The sequence below is a fragment of the Lactuca virosa genome, chromosome 5 (assembly GCF_052849685.1).
Source record: "Lactuca virosa cultivar CGN04683 chromosome 5, Lactuca_virosa_CGN04683_v6, whole genome shotgun sequence".
In the NCBI taxonomy this organism is placed as follows: Eukaryota; Viridiplantae; Streptophyta; class Magnoliopsida; order Asterales; family Asteraceae; genus Lactuca; species Lactuca virosa.
This window is the reverse complement of record NC_136430.1, coordinates 427,087,854-427,110,962: the sequence shown is the minus strand read 5'-3', so window position 1 is coordinate 427,110,962 and position 23,109 is coordinate 427,087,854. Positions and strand designations below refer to the sequence as shown.

Genomic DNA, 23,109 nt, shown 5'->3' with positions numbered 1-23,109 from the left:
ATTTCATTGTAATTAAGTTATTATAAAACCAACAGTATAAGAAAACATCCATAATAACGTTTCATGTAAGAAACAAAGTGTCAATATTCAAAACATGTTATCATAAAATAATATCAGAGCGTACTCCCAAAGATCTTATGTGCGAAAAACATAGTGTGATGCGCTCCGATCGAGCCGACTCATTTCCTTTGAATACAAAGTACCTGAAACCAAAACTGAAAACCATAAGCACGAAGCTTAGTGAGTTCCCCCATCATACCACATACCATACAAATCACGTACTACCAGACATATCTGGGTGCCCGGCCTACCCTGTAAGGCATATCTGGGTGCCCGACCTACCCTGTCACGCATATCTGGGTGCCCGACCTACCCTGTCAAGCATATCTGGGTGCCCGACCTACCCTGTCAAGCATATCTAGGTGCTCGACCTACCTTGCTGAGCATACCGGGGTGCTCAATCTACCCCACTGTCAGGCATACCGGGGTGCCCGACCTACCCCATATAAGGCATATCTGGGTGCCCGACCTACCCTCTGGTGTATCTCAACCGGTTATGAGGACTATTTCACCCCTACTACTACCACATAATAACATAACATAGCATAAACATACTGTCAGGCATACCGGGGTGCCCGACCTACCCCTTTGGTCCTTTCAACCTGATACGGGGACTATTCCCCCTACTACCACTATCACATAACATCATACCATACTAGCACATAAAACATAACAGATAGTGGCATACCAGACAATTATCACAAAGACAATTATCTGACAAACAACTCCTACTAGTGGGCCGACATTGTGGCCTTAGACCCACTTCTACTGGAAGGTAACTCACCTCACACTACTGAAGTCCCGTAGACAAAACTCTAGCTGCTAGATGACAGGTTCTCGAACTGTCAATCATCACAATAACACCCAATCAGTAATTGGGTTCCAATACATATCCATAAGTCCATGCTTGGGGTAAAATACTACTTTACCCCCATCTTAGCTTGATTCAAACTCAAGGCCCAATCCAAAGGCCCAAAAGTCCAACTATGAATCAAAGCCCAACATATGGCCCAATTTTCCAAATTGGGCCCAAACCTCTACATGGTCTTCCCCTAAGGCCCAACCATTTAGTCCAATCCAAACATTTGGAATTTCTAATGGCCCAATATCTCATAATCATAAAGGCCCAATTATGGCCCATCTATGGCCCAATTTTTCAAATTGGGCCCAAACCTCCCACATGGGCCTTACCCTAAAGCCCATCCATATATTCTTAATCCATATGATTATTCTTGAATGGTCCATCAATAGCCCAATCACCAAAGCCAAAAAGAAAGGCCCAACTTAAAGCCCAAGTGAAATTAGGGTTTTCACATAAAATGACGATTAGGGTTAAGTGTTTCTTACTTAACCCATTAAGGACTTGATCCATTAATTCCATCAATCTACTAGATAAATCATACAGTGTGATCGGGTGTAATTCACAATTCAATTCCAATGGCCCAAAATATGGGTCCCGACAAGTCCAAACCGATAAGTCCAAAATTAGGGTTTTCTAAACCCTAATTAGGGTTTCCAACCCAATCTCAACCCAATTAGGCCCAAAAGCTAAATCTTTAGATCAATTAGGGTTTTGTTAGGCTCACTAGGGTTTCATATGTCGGGCACCACCCACTACCACATCGGGTAGTGGTGGTCAACGGCGGCTCACGGCGGATCACGGCGGCGGCCACCACCTCACGGTGGTGGTTATGGTTATAGTCCATTTATGTCCAAGCATCCCAAAGCAGTCTAAACACAACAAAAACACACCGCCACCCAACACGGTGGCTGGTGGCGGTAGGAGGCGGTAGCCACCACCTCACGGTGGTGGTTATGAGTTTTTTTTATTATACTAGCACCTATTACAATTTACAATGCAAAATCCTAAATAACACACACACATTAAGAAAAACACATACATACAACCACTATTGTGGTGGATGGCGATGGTACATGGTGGCAGCCACCACCTCACGGTGGTGGCGGTGGCTTTTCCATGAACTCCGGCCAAACAAAACACCATACACGACATGCACAATAGTAGAAGAGACATACACATGCGTCTTTGCTAGAAAAGCGAACCCAACACCCACCTGTGGTGGGCAACGACGGCAGCATCACGGGAAGGTGGCAGTAGCGGCGGTTATGACGTTTCACAGCAGCAACGACACCATGGATTCTCTTCTAACGGCCTACAGTCGCGACGTTCCTAGCCCGTCCTCGTCTTCAGCAGTGGTGTAAGCAGCGGGGAAAGTGGAGGTCGCCTCTATCGGAAAAACGGCAACATCAGCCCCCGGTTCTTGAAAGTCCCGACTTCCTGACGTCGCATCTTTGACTTTGACTTCGTCGGCGAGAGGAGCACCGATGGGTTAAGCAGTAGCATGGAGGTGGCGGTCGAGCTCCGCTGTGAAAGATGGTCGGCGAACATCAGCACCCGCGAACCTTGTTCACCCAATCCTCCCCGACTACGATGTCGGGTCTGTGGCTCTCGTCTTCGATGACATCGAGTGTAGTGGTGGTGATCGACCTCAACACGGTGGTGGCGGCGCCGGAAATAGAATAAGGGAAGGTGGTGGTTGTTTTATCAATTAGGTGTAGGGTTTAGTATGGCATGGGTTATATATGGAGGCTGCACATAAGGGTGACGGGTTCACCCGTGTTTCATCAAACTTCAGACCATTTTACCTATATCAGCCCCTCCCCACCAGATTTTTTTCCAATTTAAACCCAAATCTTACCTTTTAGCCCCTGCCTCCATAAAATCTTCTCAGCTTTAATCTAATATTTACCATTCAACCCCTCTCTTCAGATTCCTTATCAATTTAGGTCTATAATTTACTCTTTAGCCCCCGTCTTCTAAGAATCTTTACAAAATAAATCCCGAATTTACACTTTAACCCTCACATACTCCAAATTATAACATTTGGCTCCCAAAAACCAACACTCCACTAAATATCATGGATCTTAGGGCTACCATTCATTCATTAATTTGTTTATTTATTCATTTAATAAATAGGATGTTACACTTTTATGTAACTTTTCGTGCATAATTATAAGTCATAACCATTTGTAATACAATTTATAGGTTTTAGTTGATCGCATTCAAGCGGATCTTGAAGAACAAGTCAAAAACCTAAATGACCGCTGCAAGTTGTATGGATTGCATGGGAAACCAACATTGTTGGTTGAGCCGCCCTTTGGTAATCTCATGTACAGAATATATAAATATTTTAATATTTTTGTTAAAATCTTGAAGTTAATTGTTTTTTTTTTAATTATTCAGGTTGGCAAGGTGGCGTTCAAGAAGGAGCAGTTGATTGTGATGGAAATTAAGATAAATTTGTAGATGAAGGTAAACCAAATACCACTTAAACTGAATTCGATTACTAACGACCTTAGTATCCTTCTGTTACATGACCTCTAAAAACACAGTCAATGTTACCATATGTTGGATACATGCTTTTTTTTTTATGTATGCTTGAATTAGATTGGGCTCATGTATTTTAGGTAACAAGATAGGTATGTGTTTGGATAATCTGTTTTGGCATATAACTTTTTGAAAAAGAAAATTTTATGTCAAATGGATTTTAGCTTTGATTTATTTGAAATTTTAATAGTTTGGATAATTTGTTTTCGTAGGTTATATTTGATGGGTTTTACAAAATATAAGTGTGTTTTTCATAAAAACCGGTCAACGGAAGTATTAAAAATAACAAGTTTATTTTTTAGTTTATAACAAATCCAAACCATCTACGATCTATTTATAGAGGTTAAAATGATATTAAATTAAACATAAAGTGTTTTAGAATGACAACCTTTGGAGCCTTTGAACCCACTTGGTTATGGGGTGTTGATGAATATAGAAAAATCAAAGATTATGATTTTATCTACAAGTATCCACCATCAAGATTAAGGCACTTTGAATGTTAGTTCGTTATTGTATTCTTGAGTGTCCTAAGCCTTTAAGTACTTAACTCAAATAAGCACTAAATGATACAGCCCAAGACAGCTTCTAATCATCAAACTAGCTTCAAAAGAGAGATAAGTGAAGCATAGAAGAGACTTTTGGCCATATGAAAGAAAGAGTAGAAAACTAACCAAAAAATGCAAGCACATACATCATTTTTATACTCCCATGCAAGACATACATTTAGATTATAATAACATAAAGTATTAGTGCCTTTTAGAAGCATGAAGGACATAAGAAGAAAGTTGACAAACAACCTCTTCTCTTATAAAAATGATTTTGACCATGCTTAAGAAAAAGACAACAATTGTCTAGCTAGTTTATTAACCATGTTATGTTAACTCATTAACTTAATCATGGTTAACCAAAGTGTCCAAAACTTTGTACATGACTTATTAAATCATATCATATGATATAATAACTAGTTATACTCTCTTTAATTATTATTTTCACAAAACAATAATTATTCCCTAAATAAATACAAGAATTGATGTTATTTATTAATAATATATTAATAATAAATATACAAAATGTGTCAACTTGATAAAGATGTGACCCTATAGGATCATATATTATTAGCAGGATCATATTTAGCAATATCACTCTATTCAAGTTGAATATGGTAATATTCGTTCCTGATTTAAATGCCATTGCATGTATGTCTTTGTTCCAATTTATGATTGGGTACATTCTCAAAGTAGGATGGTGTAATAGGGAGAATGAAAATAAGATATTATGAAAGTAATACGTGAAAGTATGTTGCGATTTTATGCACTATAATCTTTTTTTTATGATTATTATAATGATTGTTTGATGGATAAATCTATAAAAAGTAATAGTTACTTGGGAACAATGAAAATGTTTTTTCAAACGGTCAATAATTTATAATAGTTTAATTAAATGCCACCGAACAATATGATCAAATTATGATTTACCTTCTGCTTCACAAACAGAGGTGTTAAACAAGAAAATCCTGAAAGTAACACATGGCAATTAATATAGTTTCTTTTATCGAAACCCGGACAGGGTTACACCTTTGATAACACTTAGCTATTAAACCCTTCTTTCCCTCAATCTCAGACACTTACACAGATGCAAAGTCCAACTCCTTTCTCAAATGTCATGGTAATAATAAACTAATAATATAGATGAAAACTTTCTACTTTTACAATTTGCTCACGTTTTTTTCTTTATTATTGATGCAACAAATGGTCATCCTGTTGGAGAATCTGCTCTTTCATACTCACTATTTCCAATTAGTCAACAAATGCCTACTAATTATGGTAGCTCAACTATTTCAATGGCATAGATATCTTATTTAACCATATATCAATTATCAATTTATCATTATCATGTCTACATAAAATCAAAAATTTACGATTTTATACAGGCTTTGAAAACGGATGTTTTCTCATCATCTCATTCGTTTGGAAACTCGACTGCGATTCTTGGGACCTATAAAAGTGGCATGTTATTATTGTTATTATTATTCTTTTTAATTCCATTCTTTCATAAAATTGATTGCTTTCGTAAATTATTATGTTGGCCTTTTTTCTTGTGTGTATAATATAATGTTTTTAAAGCTAACTACCAGATCAGAGCGGTCACTTGATCATTGATATATTATGTTTTAGGTTTAGTTATAGTCAACAAGCTAATTAATTTGCTTCTTAACAACAATATATTAAAGCTAACTACCACAAATGTCCAAATGGCTTGTTTATACACAACAACATATCAAATATTATAACAAACAACTATTTGTTTTTCCTAAGACAACTTTTATATAACCAAAATTCATGAAAAATGGTTATATATAAAAATAAACAACTTTAAACAAGAAGTTGCCAAATAAGTCAAATATGGATATTTCTTTACCAAAAGAAATTCATGTTTGTTTTCCAAAAACAAAGATTATCAAACATAAAAAATCATTCTAACATATAAAAGATGGTTCTGATATCACTGATGAGTTTTACAAAATATAAATGTGTTTTTCATAAAAAACAGTAAACAAAAGCGTTAAAAAATAACAATTTTATTTTTGAGTTTATAACAAAACCAAACCATTTGAGATCCATTTATAGAGGTTAGGATGATATTAAAACAACCATAGAATGTTTTAGAATGACAATCTTTGAAGCCTTTGAACTCACTTGATTATGGGGTTGATATTGTCATATTTATACACATTTTTAGGCAATATATTAAACGTTTTTATTAATATTTTGGTTATTTACAAAGATATATGATACTTATGAGATTAAATTGTATTTTGCAGCCAAAAGGAACAATCTTGACGAATAAGGACCATAATTGACAAGAAGTAGAACTTTGGAGGATTGAAGAATTAAAAGAAGAAAATTCCCTGCGAAAAGCCCAAATCACGACGTGGCATTCTCATACACGACGTGGAGTAAGTGTTCTAGAAGATAAGTGCACGGGAAGTCATAGTCCTTACCCGATAAGGACTTATCTCAAAGTCATGACGTGAAATCCTTGTTCACGTCGTGAAGCGTGAAAATTACCAAAGTTATAAATACTCAGTCACTTTCACTGTTTGACGAGGCTTAGAGGATTTCCAAAGAGATTTCTAGAGAAGATATGTTTAGAAAAACTGAGAGTAAACATTCGTTGAAGGAGAATTAATTGAAGATCGAGAGATTGAAGAATAAATTCATCTTCATAGTTTGGTACACTATGATTATGTTTTTTATTATTGGATATATGTTTGTGTTATCAACCATGAGTAGCTGAATCTATTAGCTTCTGTTTAGCTAGATGAAACTTTAACTCTATGGTTTAGTTTATTGAATTATGGATTTTAATTGTTGGTTATGAGCTTGTGTTTGATTATCTCTACCTAGTATGTTAATATTTGATACTTTAATTGCTTGAATTTAGGTTTTGTGTAGCTTAGTGAACATTAAAATACATAAATTTGTTACCTAGTAGTTTAGTGACTATTAAATTGATAGAGCTAGGATCGACCCAATCTTAGATAAGTGATAAATGTAACCAATTTAGTTGTGCTAGAGAGCATAAATTGTGACCACAATCATGTTTATTTGGATCAATCTTACATAGCCTATATATATTTTATATAACTGATTATGTGTTTGCTAGTGTATGACCAAACATAGTTTTACATGAATTAGTGAAAACATTAGTAAGTTTGGACTTGAATTGATAATAATATAATAATTGTTAACAAACTTTAATAATCCATAATTAATAGCTAACCATAGAGGAGAAGTGGATCCGAACTAAATGGAAGTGTTTTTAGTAATTGATTGAATTGTTAGTTAAAGAGTTTAAGTTTGTCTGAACTTGCAAAATCAGATAAAAACCCATTTAACTTTTGCTTGTTTCAGATTAATTTTTAGTGATTATGTTAATTAATTAAATTCGTTCTCTGTGTTCGACCCCAACTTACTTTACTATGATATACACTGAATAGGTACACTACCTATAGGCGCAATAATAAATAAGTAGTTAGGTTATAAATTTAAAGCTAGATAGGTATAGTCTGCACCACATCAGGGGTGTTGATGAAGATAAAAAAAATCAAAGAGTATGATTTTCTCTACAAGTATCCACCATCAAGATTAAGGCACTTCAGATGATAGTTCCTTCTTGTATTCTTAAGTGTCCTAAACCTTTAAGTACTTAACTCAAATAAGCATTAAATGAGACAACTCAAGAGGGCTTCTAATCACCAAACTAGCTTCAAAAGATAGAGAAGTGAAGCATAGAAGAAACTTTTGGCCATATGAAAGAAAGTGTAGAAAACTAGCCAAAAAATGAAAGCACATGCATCCTTTTTATACTCTCATGCAAGACATACCTTTAGATTATAATAACATAAAGCATTGGAAACCTTTCAGAAGCATGGGGGACATAAGAAGAAAGTTGACAAACAACCTCTTCTCTTATAAAAATGATTTTGGCCATGCTTAAGCAGAAGACAAAATTTGTCTAGCTAGTTCATTAACCATGTTATGTTAACTCATTAACTCAATCATGGTTAACCAAAGTGTCCAAAACTTTGTACATGACTTATTAAATCATACCATATGATATAATAACTAATTATATTCTCTTTAATTATTATTTTCACAAAACAATAATTATTCCCTAAATAAATACAAGAATCGATATTATTTATTAATAATCATATTAATAATAAATATACAAAATGTGTCAACTTGATAAAGGTGCGACCCTATAGGATCATATATTATTAGCAATATCACTCAATAATGATTCTTGGGGGTGTAGATCCAAAAAGATTGACATCATAAATTGCTCAAGTTCAAATTCTATTCAAGTTGAATATGGTAATAATTGTTCCCGATTTAAATGCTAATGCATGCATGTCTTTGTTCCAATTTATGATTGGGTACATTCTCAAAGTAGGATGATGTAATAGGGAGAATGAAAATAATATGTTATGAGAAAGTAATACATGAAAGTATGTTGCAATTTCATGCACTTTAGTCTTTTCTTTATGATTATTATAATGATTGTTTGATGGATAAATCTATAAAAAGTAATAGTTAGTTGGGAATAATGAAAATGTTTTTTCAAACAGTCAATAATTTATAATAGTTTAATTAAATGTCACCGAATAATATGATCAAATTATGATTTACCTTATGCTTCACAAACAGAGGTGTTAAACAAGAAAATCCTGAAAGTGACACATGGCAATCAATATAGTTTCTCTTCATCGAAACCTGGACAGGGTTATACCTTTGATAGCACTTAACTATTGAACCCTTCTTTCCCTCAATCTTAGACACTTACACAGATGCAAAGTCCAACTCCTTTCTCAAATGTCATGGTAATAATAAACTAATAATATAGATGAAAATTTTCTACTTTTACAAATTTCTCACGTTTTTTTCTTTATTATTGATGCAACAAATGGTCATCCTGTTGGAGAATCTTATATTTCATACTCACTATTTCCATTTAGTCAACAAATGCCTACTAAATATAGTAGCTCAACTAAACATTAATGTTCTAAAATTCATCATTAGTTCCTCTATTACAAACATCGATAAGGAATTTCGATATTTCAACATTAATTTTCATCAATTCATTTTCAATTTTCATCAATTCATTTTCAATTTCTCTACCATCACAATACTTTACAAAAAGGTTCAAAGCAGAATTGTTTCCAACAAAATAAGAATGTGTAAAATAAGATATTACACATTATTCAACAAAAAAGGTTCAAAGCAAATTGTTTCCAACAAAATCATAATGTCTAAAATCATAATATGACACGTAATTTTAGAATATTTCACATTAATTCATCATAAAAGGTTTAAAGAAAGTAGTTTCTAACAAAATAACATCTATATAAAAAAGCAAGATCTAACTTATCAACTAAGAATATGTATAATATGAGGTTATCAGGCACACATTTACTTAACTTCGATTAGTAATATCTAGTATAATCCAGACAAAAGATTTAATATTATATAAAATACAAAAGAATAGACTTAATCAGACCTTAGGTTAACAACCACTACCAACCTAAACAAACAATTTCACTAGCTTTAAATGGGTATTAAACACTAATAATAGTTATAGTAAACAATTTCAAAAAACATTTAACCGAAACTACAATAAACAGGTTCATTCCTAACTCAAGCTATAGTGAATCTGGATCAAATACAAACCATAACTACAATAAATATTTTCAGAAAAATAATTCATAATTTTAGAATAAACAGAATAACAACTTCTCAAAGCCTATTACAAGAGACAATTTAGAATACATATTATCTAAAATATGAATCTAAATTTGATATTATCAGACTAGAAATACAGAGAGATGAATTCAATTATGTCAAAATAGAATAACAAATCCTCAGATTCTCAAAACGTATTATAGTTAGAAGCATAAAACTAATAGATTCAATTACAGAGTATCTTAAACAAAAAACCATAATTTCATCAAAACATAATATTAATCTATCAAACCCTAATTTGCTAATGTAGTGTTAGATTATGTGATTAATCAACAAATTAACATAAAAGGTTAAACAAACTATTAATCGAAGACTCATTTCATATACTATTAAGATATTTAGAGAAGATAAAATCTAATTTATCAAAATATAAAATCTAGAAAACCTGTAATATATATAAATTTCCCACTTGGAGAGGTTTTTGTGTTTGAAACAACCACGATCGATGTTTGATCTGAATAAATCAATGTATTGAAGAAATAAATCTCGTTAATTAGGGATGCGACTATGGATTTTCGTTGAATTGATACAAACCAGAACATGGGTTTTTTGTTGCGAGTTCTCGTTGATGGGGCAAATTTCGAAGGTTTTGTGGAATAAGATTGAGAAGATTTGGATCGATTTCATATTCTATGAAATTACGCTTGAGAAAAATCCAGATCAAGAAAAGTTTAGGGGAGAAAGAAGCAAATCACGACTAGGAAGAAAAGAATCAGCTCTCACATGATTTGAGTTTAGGGGAGAAAGGAGCCTTATTTGCAAGTCTAGCTGTTTGAACAGCAGCATCAACAGATGCACCAACGCAATATTGTTTATATCATAGATACACAACACAATGTTAATCCACATGTTAATGTGATGAACATTAAAAACTCAAGGATCATGATATGTGTGCATGTGTCATTTCTTAATAAAATTCTTTCTGGTTTTTTTTGACAGGGTATGTAAATAGATATTAGCTACACAAAGTTGTAGGAAAAAGTAAAACATGATACATAAGTAATAAATCATCTCAATATACATGTATGCAACATAAGAACTAATCAAAATATCACGCTTATAAAATGATTACAGTAGGATTAAGATTATTTTCATTATTCAAATTTTAGACAAATTTTGTAACTAAGTTTAATTTTATTAATGTGTGATGATGTAATTGTAAATAAACAAACATGATACCTTATTCCAAAAGGTTTGAAAGTAATTTTGTTGTTCCAGAATATTCATTACAAACTTGAACCTAAAGGAGCATAGATAACAACAAAAATCCGTTATTAATCCTAATAATAAAATATATGACTTAGAGTAGGAACCTGTATTTGACTATCATCGAAAATCTATACATCATCATGTTTGATGGAATTAAAGTGCAGAGAATAGTGGAATAGATGAGGACATGCGGCGACATAAGATAAAATAATAATAGATGTGAATATGTCGTACCATCGTGAAAATGATGGTAAAATTGAGATAGAAGAAAATTAAGGAAGATTATTTGAGATATGAGTTTTGAAATACATACTGATCATCAAACGTGTATGTATGAGAGACATCGTTCTTCTCATCGGCCTGACTTTAGGTCAACACAAACGAATCGTATCGCTTTTGTTCTGGAATCTTCGCCTCCGCCATAGACAATGATCGCTGATGTAATAAACATGATGATCGGCCTAACCAGAGCATCAACAACAAAGATCGGTAGAGGATTTTTCTCTAATTAGATATCCGATTGACAGAGAATCATCTTCTCAAATTGGATATTCGATCGGATCTATGATCGGCATGGGTCGACTTCTCCGTTCAGATCTTCAATCGATAAAGGAGGGCGAGATGAGGGCGGCGATGGCGGTGTTCTCCGGTGAATGGTGAACATACGATGTAGATATATAACGACGTGAGAGAGAGAGAAATGGAGAAAGAGATAGATCTGGTAAGGAATAGAGAGAGAACAAAGAGTCGATGGTCGGAGGCGGCATGGATTCCAGACGGTGGTGCTTTTGGGGGAAACAAATCGACGGAGGGAGAAGGTGAGTAATCATCGGTGATATGTAATTGCGAAATTGGTTTCGGAGTAAAAAATAGATTCGACATATTTTAATGCCAATAACACCCCTGGATCCAAAAATCTAGATACCCCCGCGTCTCTTTTTTACCACTTATTTACAGAATTGCCATAAGAAATCTAAGCCCTCTATTTTTTTGATCTAAAGATCTAAAATTAGTTCTCGGGTTACCGTGAAACTATAGGTTCTCAAATGATCCTTCCTCTCTCTCTCTCTCTCTCTCTATATATATATATATATATATATATATATATATATATATATATATATATATATAGGAGTAGGATCAAATGAGAACACCTAAAAGGTTGAGAACGCGAGAACGGATCTCATCCATCTAGTATCTTAGATCCAAGGCTATAATTAATTAGAAGTTTTGTTATTATTAAAATGTTTAAATTCAATTAATTTGAATTAAAAATAAGAAAAGGGTATCATGGTAAATAATCATTCCCTTATTTTAAACAACTCCTAAAATCACTCGGTCTCTCCCCCCACGGTTTTCTCTCATCTATTCGACCGCTTCCCACTGCTCCTTTTACATCGATTTCGGAATGAGCCCACTCTGTTCCACCATCGTCTCCACCGATATCTCCATCTTTTGTACCATTCTCCTATCTGCTTAGTAACATCATCTCTATCCCCTAGATCCGAGCCCTAATTACTGAAACGACAATGATAGAAGATCAAGAAGGATCTCAAGTCCTCAGTCCTCCTACCGCCTCAGCCACTATGACAACCCTAGACGATCACGGGTTCTGCGATCAAAATCAAGAGAGATTATAGGTCAATAGATCACACAAAGGTATATCTGTCTCCGATTACTCAAAACCTTGATGCGAATACAATTGTTTTTTTGTTCAATTTAGTTGATTTCAGTGAATGTTAACCATGGCTGCCAGACTGAAGCTGTAATCTGTATCGCTGAGATTCGAAGGAAACCCTATAGTTTTCGCCTTCCGTTTTTTTTCTTTATTCGGATGTTTCATTAGGGTTTCGTTGGGTTCAAATTTTAACGATGGCAGCCTCTTTGAAATCAATCCATCCTGTTTGGCTTCAATTTTGTGTCCATTCTCCAATTGGGATCTTGTATGAAGATGAAACTTGGAAGACCTCTTTGAAATCAATCCATCCTGTTTGGCTGCTTGTTTACATATTTAGTTGCAATTGGTGTCATGAGCAGTTCTTCTTGCTAATCTGATAACTGTTGGACCCGATGTACTTTTCTTTTACACTCAATAAGTTGTTACAAGTCACAAATCCTTTATGTTTCAGTTGTAATCTTATACGAATACAATGTCAGATGTCTCATTTGCAGTTAATCATCAATGAATACTCCATGAGGCTGGTTCGAGAGGAGCAAGGAAAGCAGCCACGACAATGCAGGTGAGGGGAAAAAGCCAAGAGGCGATTGCCTCTTTTGATTTCACCGGAAACACAACCCCATCCTGGTGGTTATTCTTGGCAGGGAACGAAGAATAAGAAATGATAATTTTTACACTATTTTTATTTTGTATTTATTTATGAATAGAGTGTATTCATTTGTGAATATCAGTGTATTTATGTGTGAATGACTATTTAATTATACATAATTGTTTATTTAACATTTTTGCAGATCCAATGAATAAACATGCATATAGTGGGAGGTGGGAGATTTACCAAATGAAACACCGACACCAATAGATTTCGGAAGGAGCGCAAAGATGTTTTATTCATTTATGATTGTAATTGTAGTACTAGTTTCCGTATCAAAAAAATATATATTGTAACTTATTCATTTACAATTATAATTATATTCTTATATGAATAGAAATGTGTTTTCTTTATTTATACATGAGTATCATTTTAGTTGATTTTATAATCTTTTTTTCGGGTTTTATTCTTTTATGATTTTACAAGTGTATTCATAAATACATCTGAGTTAATTCGTTTATAATTTACAATTTTATTCATTTTAAAATGAAATGTATAAATCATTATTTATGAAGATATATTTTTTTTAAATAAATGAGGTAAACCGATAAATTGTTCATTCTCTTGATATTTGATTGCTAATAATGAAACATAAAAATGAAAAATGAAATGAAAAAAAAAACGTTTTTTTAGATAGAAATTAAATCATGATTTTATTAATTATTGGTTCATTAAAAGAATAGGATCTAAAAAATGAGATATTTTGGATAATTGTCATCATAATCACTAAAATTTAGGAAATCATAATTTAATTAGATGGTAAAATTCCATTTATGCCCTGTAAAAATGATTGGTCTACAATTGTTCTTGCGTTCTCAACCTTTTAGGTGTTCTCATTTGATCATCTCCCTATATATATATATATATATATATATATATATATATATATATATATATATATATATATATATATATATATATATATATTGTGTGTGTGTGTATGTTTTTGTTTTATATGTGTATTATCATAAAAAATACTAAAATTGACTTTCATATGCCTACCAAAAGAAAAAAGAAACTCCTAAATATGACAACTTCCTTCCTACTAATCATGCTCAAAATTTGGTAAGAACTAAGAAGTTTTCAGAAATCACATAAACAACTTTGGGTATTTTTGGCATTTCACTCTACACATGTTTACTACCAATTACCACATTTTTTTTTTTCAATTTTAGGAAGTGTTTGGCTCAACATAGCATTGGGGCAGAGTCTTCGCATCCTTCCTTTCATCGCCGAATCTAAAGGATTCATGTGGCAATTTCTTCAAATTTTTCGTTTTTATATATACACGATACAAACATCACTTTCTTTCTCTGTCTCTCTCTCTTAAACTATATCAAACTAGAAATATGAAACTTTATAAATTATTATATATAAATTTTCATTGTAAACAAGTATCATCCATTATAATTTACATGAATGAGTTATTTCTTCAGATTTCGTAAAATAGATAAAAAAAAACAATACGTTTGACATTTATTGTAAATACTTATTCATTGTTGTAGTATTATCACATTTATTTAAATATAATTAATTACAAAATATCAAGGATCTACAATAAAGCAAGTGGTGTTGGTTACTGGTTGGGGGAAATTTTGATTCTCTTACCCCAAAAATAGAAACCCAAGATTTACTTGATTTTCTCAACGAAATTTAGCGAAGTTACTGTGTTGAGTCATTCTTACAATATGCAGTTGAAAACAAAACCCTAAAAAGGGTTCTCAGTAAGAACCAATTCGCCGCCTGATTAACCTCTTCTCCCCCACTCTTACCTTTCTTGATACATATAACTCGAACAAACCCTCATCACTATCACTGTTCTTTCGCCTCTATCTTTCTTAGTTTCTTGGAAACCCTTTCTTTTATACTCGCTGTTCTTGCAATCTAATGTGAAAACAGTGATAAAAAGTTGCCAAAATTACGCTTATTGTATCTTCTGTCTGTAGCTTTTTATTTATTATTTATGTTCGTTGTTTGACGATCGAGTATCGTGCCTGTAGATTATAAACGAGTGACCATGTTTCTGGGGTTTTCTTGATCAAAGTTTTGATATTTACGGGTTTCAAGAACTGATTCTTAGGTTTTTAGATCATAGTGAAGCTCAAATTTTTATTTTTGTTGTAGGGTTTTTAGGGTTTGTCTGTTTTTGTTACGTGGTTGATCAAAGACTCGATTTTTATTAGCTAAATCCACAAATTTCCTTATATTCTCACCCGGGTTATGATTGTTTAGGGTATATTATCATTTCTTTTCTCTGGGTATCTTTCTTTTTAGTTTTATAGGTTTAATTGGGGTATGCGCATATAGTTTTCATCCTTGAAGATGTTATCTGAATTGAATAGGAGACCCATGATCGGCACAAATGATGGTTCATTTGGAGACGAGTTGGAGAACGAGTTAGGATTGTTGCTTCACGAACACAGGCGAGAGGCTGATGATCATGAAAAGGAGTTAAACATGTATAGAAGTGGCTCAGCGCCACCTACTGTGGAGGGTTCTTTGAGCGCAGTTGGTGGTTTATTTGGTAATAACAATGGAAGCAATAATAATAACAATCATTTAGCGTTCTCTGAGTTTGCTGGTGGCAATGGATTTATGTCGGAGGATGAACTTAGGGCTGATCCCGCTTATTTATCTTACTATTACTCAAACGTTAATTTAAACCCTAGGTTGCCGCCACCATTGCTGTCAAAAGAGGATTGGCGGTTTTCCCAAAGAATGCAAAGTGGTGGTGGTGGTGGGGTGGGTTTAGGAGGGATTGGGGATAGGAGGAAATCTAACCGGACTGATGGTGGTGGTGGCGGCAGCGGTGGTGGTGGGGTGTCTCTTTTTTCTATGCCGCCTGGCTTTAACTCGAAGAAACAAGAGGCTGAGGTTTCCGAGGCAGAGAAAGTTAAGGTTTCAGCTGAGTGGGGTGGTGATGGATTGATTGGGTTGCCTGGTTTAGGGCTAGGTAGCAAACAGAAGAGCCTTGCTGAGATTTTTCAGGTGATTTTTTTTTTGTTTTCTGCTTCAGTTTATATGAAATTTATTGATTATTGATTTAACTTCTGATTTCTAGTTGATGTGTTTGAAGAGATTGTTTAATGTCACTGAATGATGATAAAGTTGCTTGTAGCAATGGTTTTGTGACGCTTGTTATCAAGATTTCTGTTTGAGTATCTTGATAAATGTTGATTTATGATTATTTAGTCAAAAAATAATTAGATCTGGAAAAGCAGTAAAAAGTTGCTTCAAGAAAAATTGGTTAGACTGATTACTTGTTCTGACTGTTCAAGTTGCAATAATTGCTTTCAAAACAAACATACAATATCAAAAAGTGCTTACTTGCTTGTTATGTTGACTTTGTTGATTTTTCTCTTTCAAATTCAAGCTTTCAATCGTCTTCTTTCATGAATTTTCAAAAAATGTTATTTTTAGGTTTATCACCCATGTTCCTATTCTATGATATCGAGTGATCGAAATCAGAAAGTAATCAACTGTAATAAAACATAGTACATGACACAGTTTGTTGTTGTGACAAATTCTGATTATTCAAAGAAGCAATAGATAAATCAAGGGTAAATAAGTATTTGACTCTCCCTTTTGGGTCAAACGCAATATACTGATTATATGATATATGAAACATGCAGGATGATTTGACCCGTTCGACTACACCTTCCGGGCACCCATCTCGACCCGCAAGCCGCAACACTTTTGAAAACAATGATGACAACAACAACACACTGCCAACATCATACTCTTATGCTGCAGCATTAGCAGCTTCTTTATCAAGAAGCGGGACCCCCGACCCGCAACACATTGCCCGGGTCCCTAGCCCGGTCCCGACTCCAATCGGAGGCGGGCGGGTCGAAAAAAGAAATCTAAACGGTCAAAAGAATCTCTTCAATGGCGGGTCATCTTCAAAAGAGTCAGAAGATCTGGTGACTGCATTATCTGGCATGAACTTGTCAAATGGAAGCATGGGTGAAGCCAAGAATCGGGCCCACTTTGATCAGAATCCAGATTACCATGATGCTTATCCATCCAATAATAACAATAACAGTAACAATAATAGTAATAATCTGTATGTTGATGGATCCTCTAATAATAGCATCTATGGAGGCTGGGATCCAGCGTATTCCAACTATGGTACAACCGCGTACACCACCAATTCGCCACAAATGGTGTCGGGTCAAGTCGGCAATTTGAACCTGCCGCCACTTTTCGAGAACGCTGCTGCCGCGGCCTCTGCCATGGCTTTCCCAGGAATGGAATCAAGGTTCGGAATGGAATCACAGAGCAGAATCGGGGGAAACACGCCTTTTATCGACCCGATGTATCTTCAGTATCTGAGAACAACCGAATATGCAGCTCAGATAGCTGCTCTGAATGATCCGGGTCTTGATAGGAACAGTTATTTAGGCAATTCGTATACGGATTTGCTTCAAAAAGCATATCTTGGAAGCTTATCATCACCACAGAAGTCACAGTATCCGTTTGGTGGAAAGTCTGCAAGTCCAAACCACCATGGGTATTATGGGAATCACGGTTATGGAATGGGATTATCGTATCCCGGGAGTCCATTGATAAGCCCGGTTCCAAACTCACCTCGGGGACCGGGTAGCCCGATTCGACTCGGTGAACTCAATGCACGATTCTCCCCTCAAATGAGGAACTTAGGTGGTGGTGGTGGTGGTGTTATGGGGCCTTGGCATCTTGATGGTGGTGATAATAGCTTTGCTTCTTCTTTGCTTGAAGAATTTAAGAGCAACAAAACCAAGTCCTTTGAGCTTTCTGAAATCACTGGGCATGTAGTTGAATTCAGGTATACATATATAAGTTTATAAATGAGTAGATGTTTTTAAATTCTATATTAAAAGTTGATCTTTTTTTTTTAATGAGCAGTGCGGATCAGTATGGGAGTCGTTTCATTCAACAGAAACTTGAAACTGCAACTACAGAAGAAAAAAACATGGTTTTCCAAGAGATCTTTCCACAGGCACTTACACTGATGACTGATGTTTTTGGAAACTATGTGATTCAGAAGGTATAATAATATCGTTCAAGATGGGACCCACAAAACAGAGTTGACTTTTTTTTTTCTATTTTGGATTGACTTTTGTTATTGCAGTTTTTTGAGCATGGAATGCCAACCCAAAGAAGAGAATTGGCTGGAAAGCTTTTAGGCCATGTGTTGACACTCAGCCTTCAAATGTATGGTTGTCGTGTAATCCAGAAGGTAAATTATCATTTTTTATTTGGTAAATGGTAATTGACATGAGTTTTTATCCATGAATTTGTCTAAATGTTGACTTTTTTAGGCAATCGAAGTTGTTGATTTGGACCAAAAGATCAAAATGGTTGAAGAACTTGATGGACATATCATGCGATGTGTACGTGATCAGAATGGAAACCATGTTATTCAAAAGTGCATTGAATGTGTTCCTGAACAACATATTCAATTCATCATTACCACTTTCTTTGATCAAGTTGTCACCCTTTCCACCCATCCATATGGGTGTCGTGTCATCCAGGTTTGATACTGTGTTCTTTTAGTTGTTTTCACTTAACTTTTTAAAGGCTAAATACAAGAAATAGAAAAACATACTCTTATTTATGTTTTTGCAGAGGGTACTTGAGCATTGTGAGGATCAAGAAACACAAAACAAGGTGATGACTGAGATTCTCGCGTGTGTAAGCATGCTTGCACAAGATCAGTATGGAAATTATGTTGTACAGGTGCAGAATACAAAATAGCTCTTATTTTGATTTTAATATTTCATTTTCTATATGATATTTTGTTTATAAAAGATATGGATTTTGTGTTTGGAGCACAGCATGTACTGGAACATGGAAAGCCGGATGAGCGTTCGATCATAATCCATGAGTTGGCTGGAAAGATTGTTCAGATGAGTCAACAGAAATTTGCGTCAAATGTTGTTGAGAAATGTTTGACTTTTGGTGATGCTAGTGAACGCCAACTCCTTGTGAATGAGATGCTTGGCACTACTGATGAGAATGAGCCTCTTCAGGTTTGTTTTCCTAATAGAGAAGATCAGGAAATGAGGCTTTCACATTATTTCAAATAATTTTTAAACATGATCTTTATCCAGACAAGAAACAGTTGATGAAAAACAAGAAACAGGGTGTTAATGTATTATGTGATATGTGATTCAGGCGATGATGAAAGATCAGTTTGCAAATTACGTGGTGCAAAAGGTACTGGAAACTTGTAGTGATCAAGAACGTGAGCACATACTGACACGAATCAAAGTTCATCTGAATGCACTGAAGAAATACACGTATGGGAAACATATCGTTGCTCGTGTAGAGAAGCTTGTTGCTGCTGGAGGTATGTTATGTTTTCACTTACTTCTAAAAGTCAAATGTTGACCTAAAACTTTTCCAGTAATAGAATTTGAAATTTTGGTTTTTTTGTTGACAATTGCAGAAAGGAGGATTGCAGCCCAGTTGTCACATGGTGCTTAGGAGCACTCCATAGGAAGAGATGTACAGCTAATTAACTGAGAGGCTAGTTTGAGCTATACACCTTTCTGTCTGAAAATAGTGGTTGGTTGAGGCTATATTTATTATATGAGCCTAGATTTGCAAATGTACTAGAAGAAACTGTAAATGCTGTAGTTTATACATAGTCGAGGGGGCTACACGGGTTTCCTAAATTTATAAGGGTGTAAAAAATGAGTGTTACACACTTGTGACGTGACATGACTGTACAAAAATGTTGCCCGTGGTCGTTTATGTTTCTAGGCAGAGAGTTGGATTGTCCTTGTTATGTATCGTATCGTATTTAAAACAGTTTTCTTTTTCAGTCAAAAATGTCACTTTGAACATGTCTGTTTTCATGCTTCTTGCATTCATGTATTTTGTGTAGCATTCTCAATTTTTCCTACTTTACATGCTAGTAGTTATAGCTGGACACAGTTAGGTCTGGTCAGCAGATTGGTCCAAACGTTTGATATGTAGGACCGATTGGTTAGACCTGTCTGTTCGTAGTTAGTTATTGTGTATTAGCAGATTTCAGTTCAAGATTTTTTTATAAATATTTTCTTTGTTCTAGGTATTGGAATCAGACAGCCATTTACTTTTTTATTTTTCAAACTTAAATTAAATGACATTGCTTGATGTTTTGCTAAATCCGGATCGGATGAGACGATCCTACTAAAATAAGCTTTTGTAGCATCTATTATGTTTTGATGTTGATCTAGACACAATTTGACTTTTTTAAGCCGCGACCATAATTCTTGTACAATTAAAGACATAAATCACATAGACATTAAATGGCATGTCACGTTCTGTCTTACCCACTTCAAGACAAATAGATAAAGTTGTGATGCTTGATTTGAGTTGAATGAACGAATTTTTCAGGGCCTGATTTCAAAGAGATTGAACAATTTTTAGTCTCTGTATGAGATTTTTCGGCAAAATAGAGGTATTTCTTAGGGTTTAGAAAACTAAAATTTCGTTATAAAATAAAGACCAAAGAGATATATGATCGCATCGGGTAAAGATCCTACATATCTTGTTTCAGAATTGATCCTAGTGCGATCAAAACTTGTCTGCTATTATTGAGCCATCAATAGCATCTCCATACTACTCAAATACCAAACTATGCCAAAGACTAACGAACCAAACACACGGGTCTCCTCGACACCATTCTCGTCCCAACTCACATAAGTGCAATCCACGTTGGTTCACAACTTGCCGTGACCCCATCCGACCACTAGAATGAGAAGTCACGGTTCCTCACCATTCTTGTCATCACAAAACACAAACATGAAAACTCCCGACCAGCACCCAATGGGAATGGGCCTATAGGCACACACCCATCATCCCATCGACCTATAGGAACCCAATCAACATCTCACTCGGTAGCCTCTTAATTGAAAAATTAAGAGGCAAACTCTTAATTTTTAAGATGTAGACTGTTTGGTTACATATGAATTTATGCCTCTTAATTTATAAGCTGCCTCTTAAACTTTCAGATCTAAAGGCGTGTCTGAAAAATAAAAACAACGCTGATTCCCTCTTTGCCCAAATACTTTATCTCATTCTCTCTACTCTTTCTTCTTCACAAATGTCGCTTCCCACTGCTCTGATTGCAACCCTCCGGTCATCCCCTCCAGACACTGCAAGAGACGTCGTCTCCGACTTCATCGCTGTCTCCGACATCCAAACCCTTCGGCTCCCTCATCGACGTCGGTTCTCTTCCACCCCTTTCTCCTCCTGCTCTGATTCTGTCTGCATCCATTCCGTCGACAACCTGGCCGCCGCCGTCTTCGCCTCCGCCTCCGGTTGCTTCACATGTGCCGCCTTCACCTCCGGTATCTTCTGCAGGTAACATTTTCTTTTTCTCTTGTTATGTAATTCGAGTTTAATGCTTGAAAATCTAGTGTGTTTCCACTGTAATTCGAATATCAGAGAATCGTTACTTTGAGGTTAGTTTTGGTTCAGTTTTGATTTATGATAATGTGTTGATTTCTGAAATATATGGGGTGATTTCTGATTTTGTGTTTATTTGGTGAAATATATTGCTGAGAATGTGTTACTAGTTGCTGATTTGTTCCTTTTTATTGAAAATGTGTTCCTAGTTGTTAATATAAGTTGCTGATTTTCTTAATTTGCTGAAATCTGTTGCGGATCTTGTTGTTATGTGCTGAAATGTTGTTGACATATGTTGTTGATCTTTGAAATTTGATAATGTTATTGACGAAATCATATGCTTTGCTTGTTGTTTATTTTTTTTTCTTCTGAAATATGATAATATTTTGTTGATGAAATGATATGCTTTTTGTTTTTCTTGATGAAATATGAATATTAGCATGTTATGGATTCACTAAATGAAAGTACAATGTTATATATTGAACAGGTGGTGTCTATTAGTGGATGATATTTCACACCCACAAGCTTAGGGAGTTCATTAACATTAGATTTGTTATGGATGGACATAGTTCTAAAAGATTTCAGAAAGCAATGAAAGCATGAGCTTTGGTTATAATCAAGAAATGATAGTGTTATGTTTGATTTGGATTTATGTTTAATATGGATTTTATATGGTATTTATAAATTTTTTATAATTATTCAAGAAGTTGATTCAGTTATTTTATAAAAAACGTTAAATTTAGCAAAAATAACATAAAAGGGTAAAATGATCATTTTTATAATTCAGCACTGAAATTCAGAGGTTCCAACCAAACATCATTTGAAAATTCAGATCTTAAAAATTCAGACCCTCTTAGAAATTCAGACCTCTTAAAAATTCAGCTCTTATAAATTCAGATCCTGCCAAACAGCCCCATGGTATATATAAAACTATCTTACATTTTTTTAGTACTTATATGTCTACATTTTCCAAAAACCATATTTCAGTTCAAGATTTTTTTTTATAAATATTTTCTTTGTTCTAGGTAATGGAATCAGACAGCCATTTACTTTTTTGTTTTTCAAACTTAAATGACATTGCTTGATGTTTTGCAAAATCCGGATCGGATGAGAAGGTCCTACTAAAATAAGCTTTTGTATCATCTATTATGTTTTGATGTTCTAGACACAATTTGACTTTTTAAAGCCCTTGTACAATTAAAGACATAAAATCACATAGACATTAATTGGCATGTCACGTTTGTTTTACCCACTTCAAGACAAATAGATGAAGTTGTGATGCTTGATTTGAGTTGAATGAACGAATTTTTGAGGGCCTGATTTCAAACAGATTGAACAATTTTTTAGTCTCTATATGAGATTTTTGGGCAAAATAAAGGTATTTCTTAAGGTTTAGAAAACTAAAATTTCGTTATAA

General features: G+C 34.4%; 1 protein-coding gene across 1 annotated transcript; it reads left to right on the top strand.

Annotated features, from left to right (window-relative positions):
- The first annotated feature begins 14,944 nt into the window (after nucleotides 1-14,944).
- On the top strand, nucleotides 14,945-20,143 carry LOC145112941 (pumilio homolog 1-like). The gene is made up of 9 exons (XM_079049052.1): nucleotides 14,945-16,298; nucleotides 16,943-18,117; nucleotides 18,198-18,339; nucleotides 18,424-18,531; nucleotides 18,614-18,826; nucleotides 18,921-19,031; nucleotides 19,130-19,324; nucleotides 19,470-19,644; nucleotides 19,744-20,143. The coding sequence occupies exons 1-9, from the start codon at nucleotides 15,633-15,635 to the stop codon at nucleotides 19,779-19,781; spliced, it is 2,823 nt and encodes a 940-aa protein (XP_078905178.1). The 5' UTR covers nucleotides 14,945-15,632; the 3' UTR covers nucleotides 19,782-20,143.
- The last annotated feature ends 2,966 nt before the right edge of the window (nucleotides 20,144-23,109 follow it).

Excerpts from the sequence above, each read along its gene's own strand:
- LOC145112941 (XM_079049052.1), top strand. The coding sequence starts at position 15,633 with ATGTTATCTGAATTGAATAGGAGACCCATGATCGGCACAAATGATGGT. Across the intron at positions 19,325-19,469 it reads ATGAGAATGAGCCTCTTCAG|GCGATGATGAAAGATCAGTT; the intron begins GTTTGTTTTCCT and ends TATGTGATTCAG. Across the intron at positions 19,645-19,743 it reads GAAGCTTGTTGCTGCTGGAG|AAAGGAGGATTGCAGCCCAG; the intron begins GTATGTTATGTT and ends TGACAATTGCAG.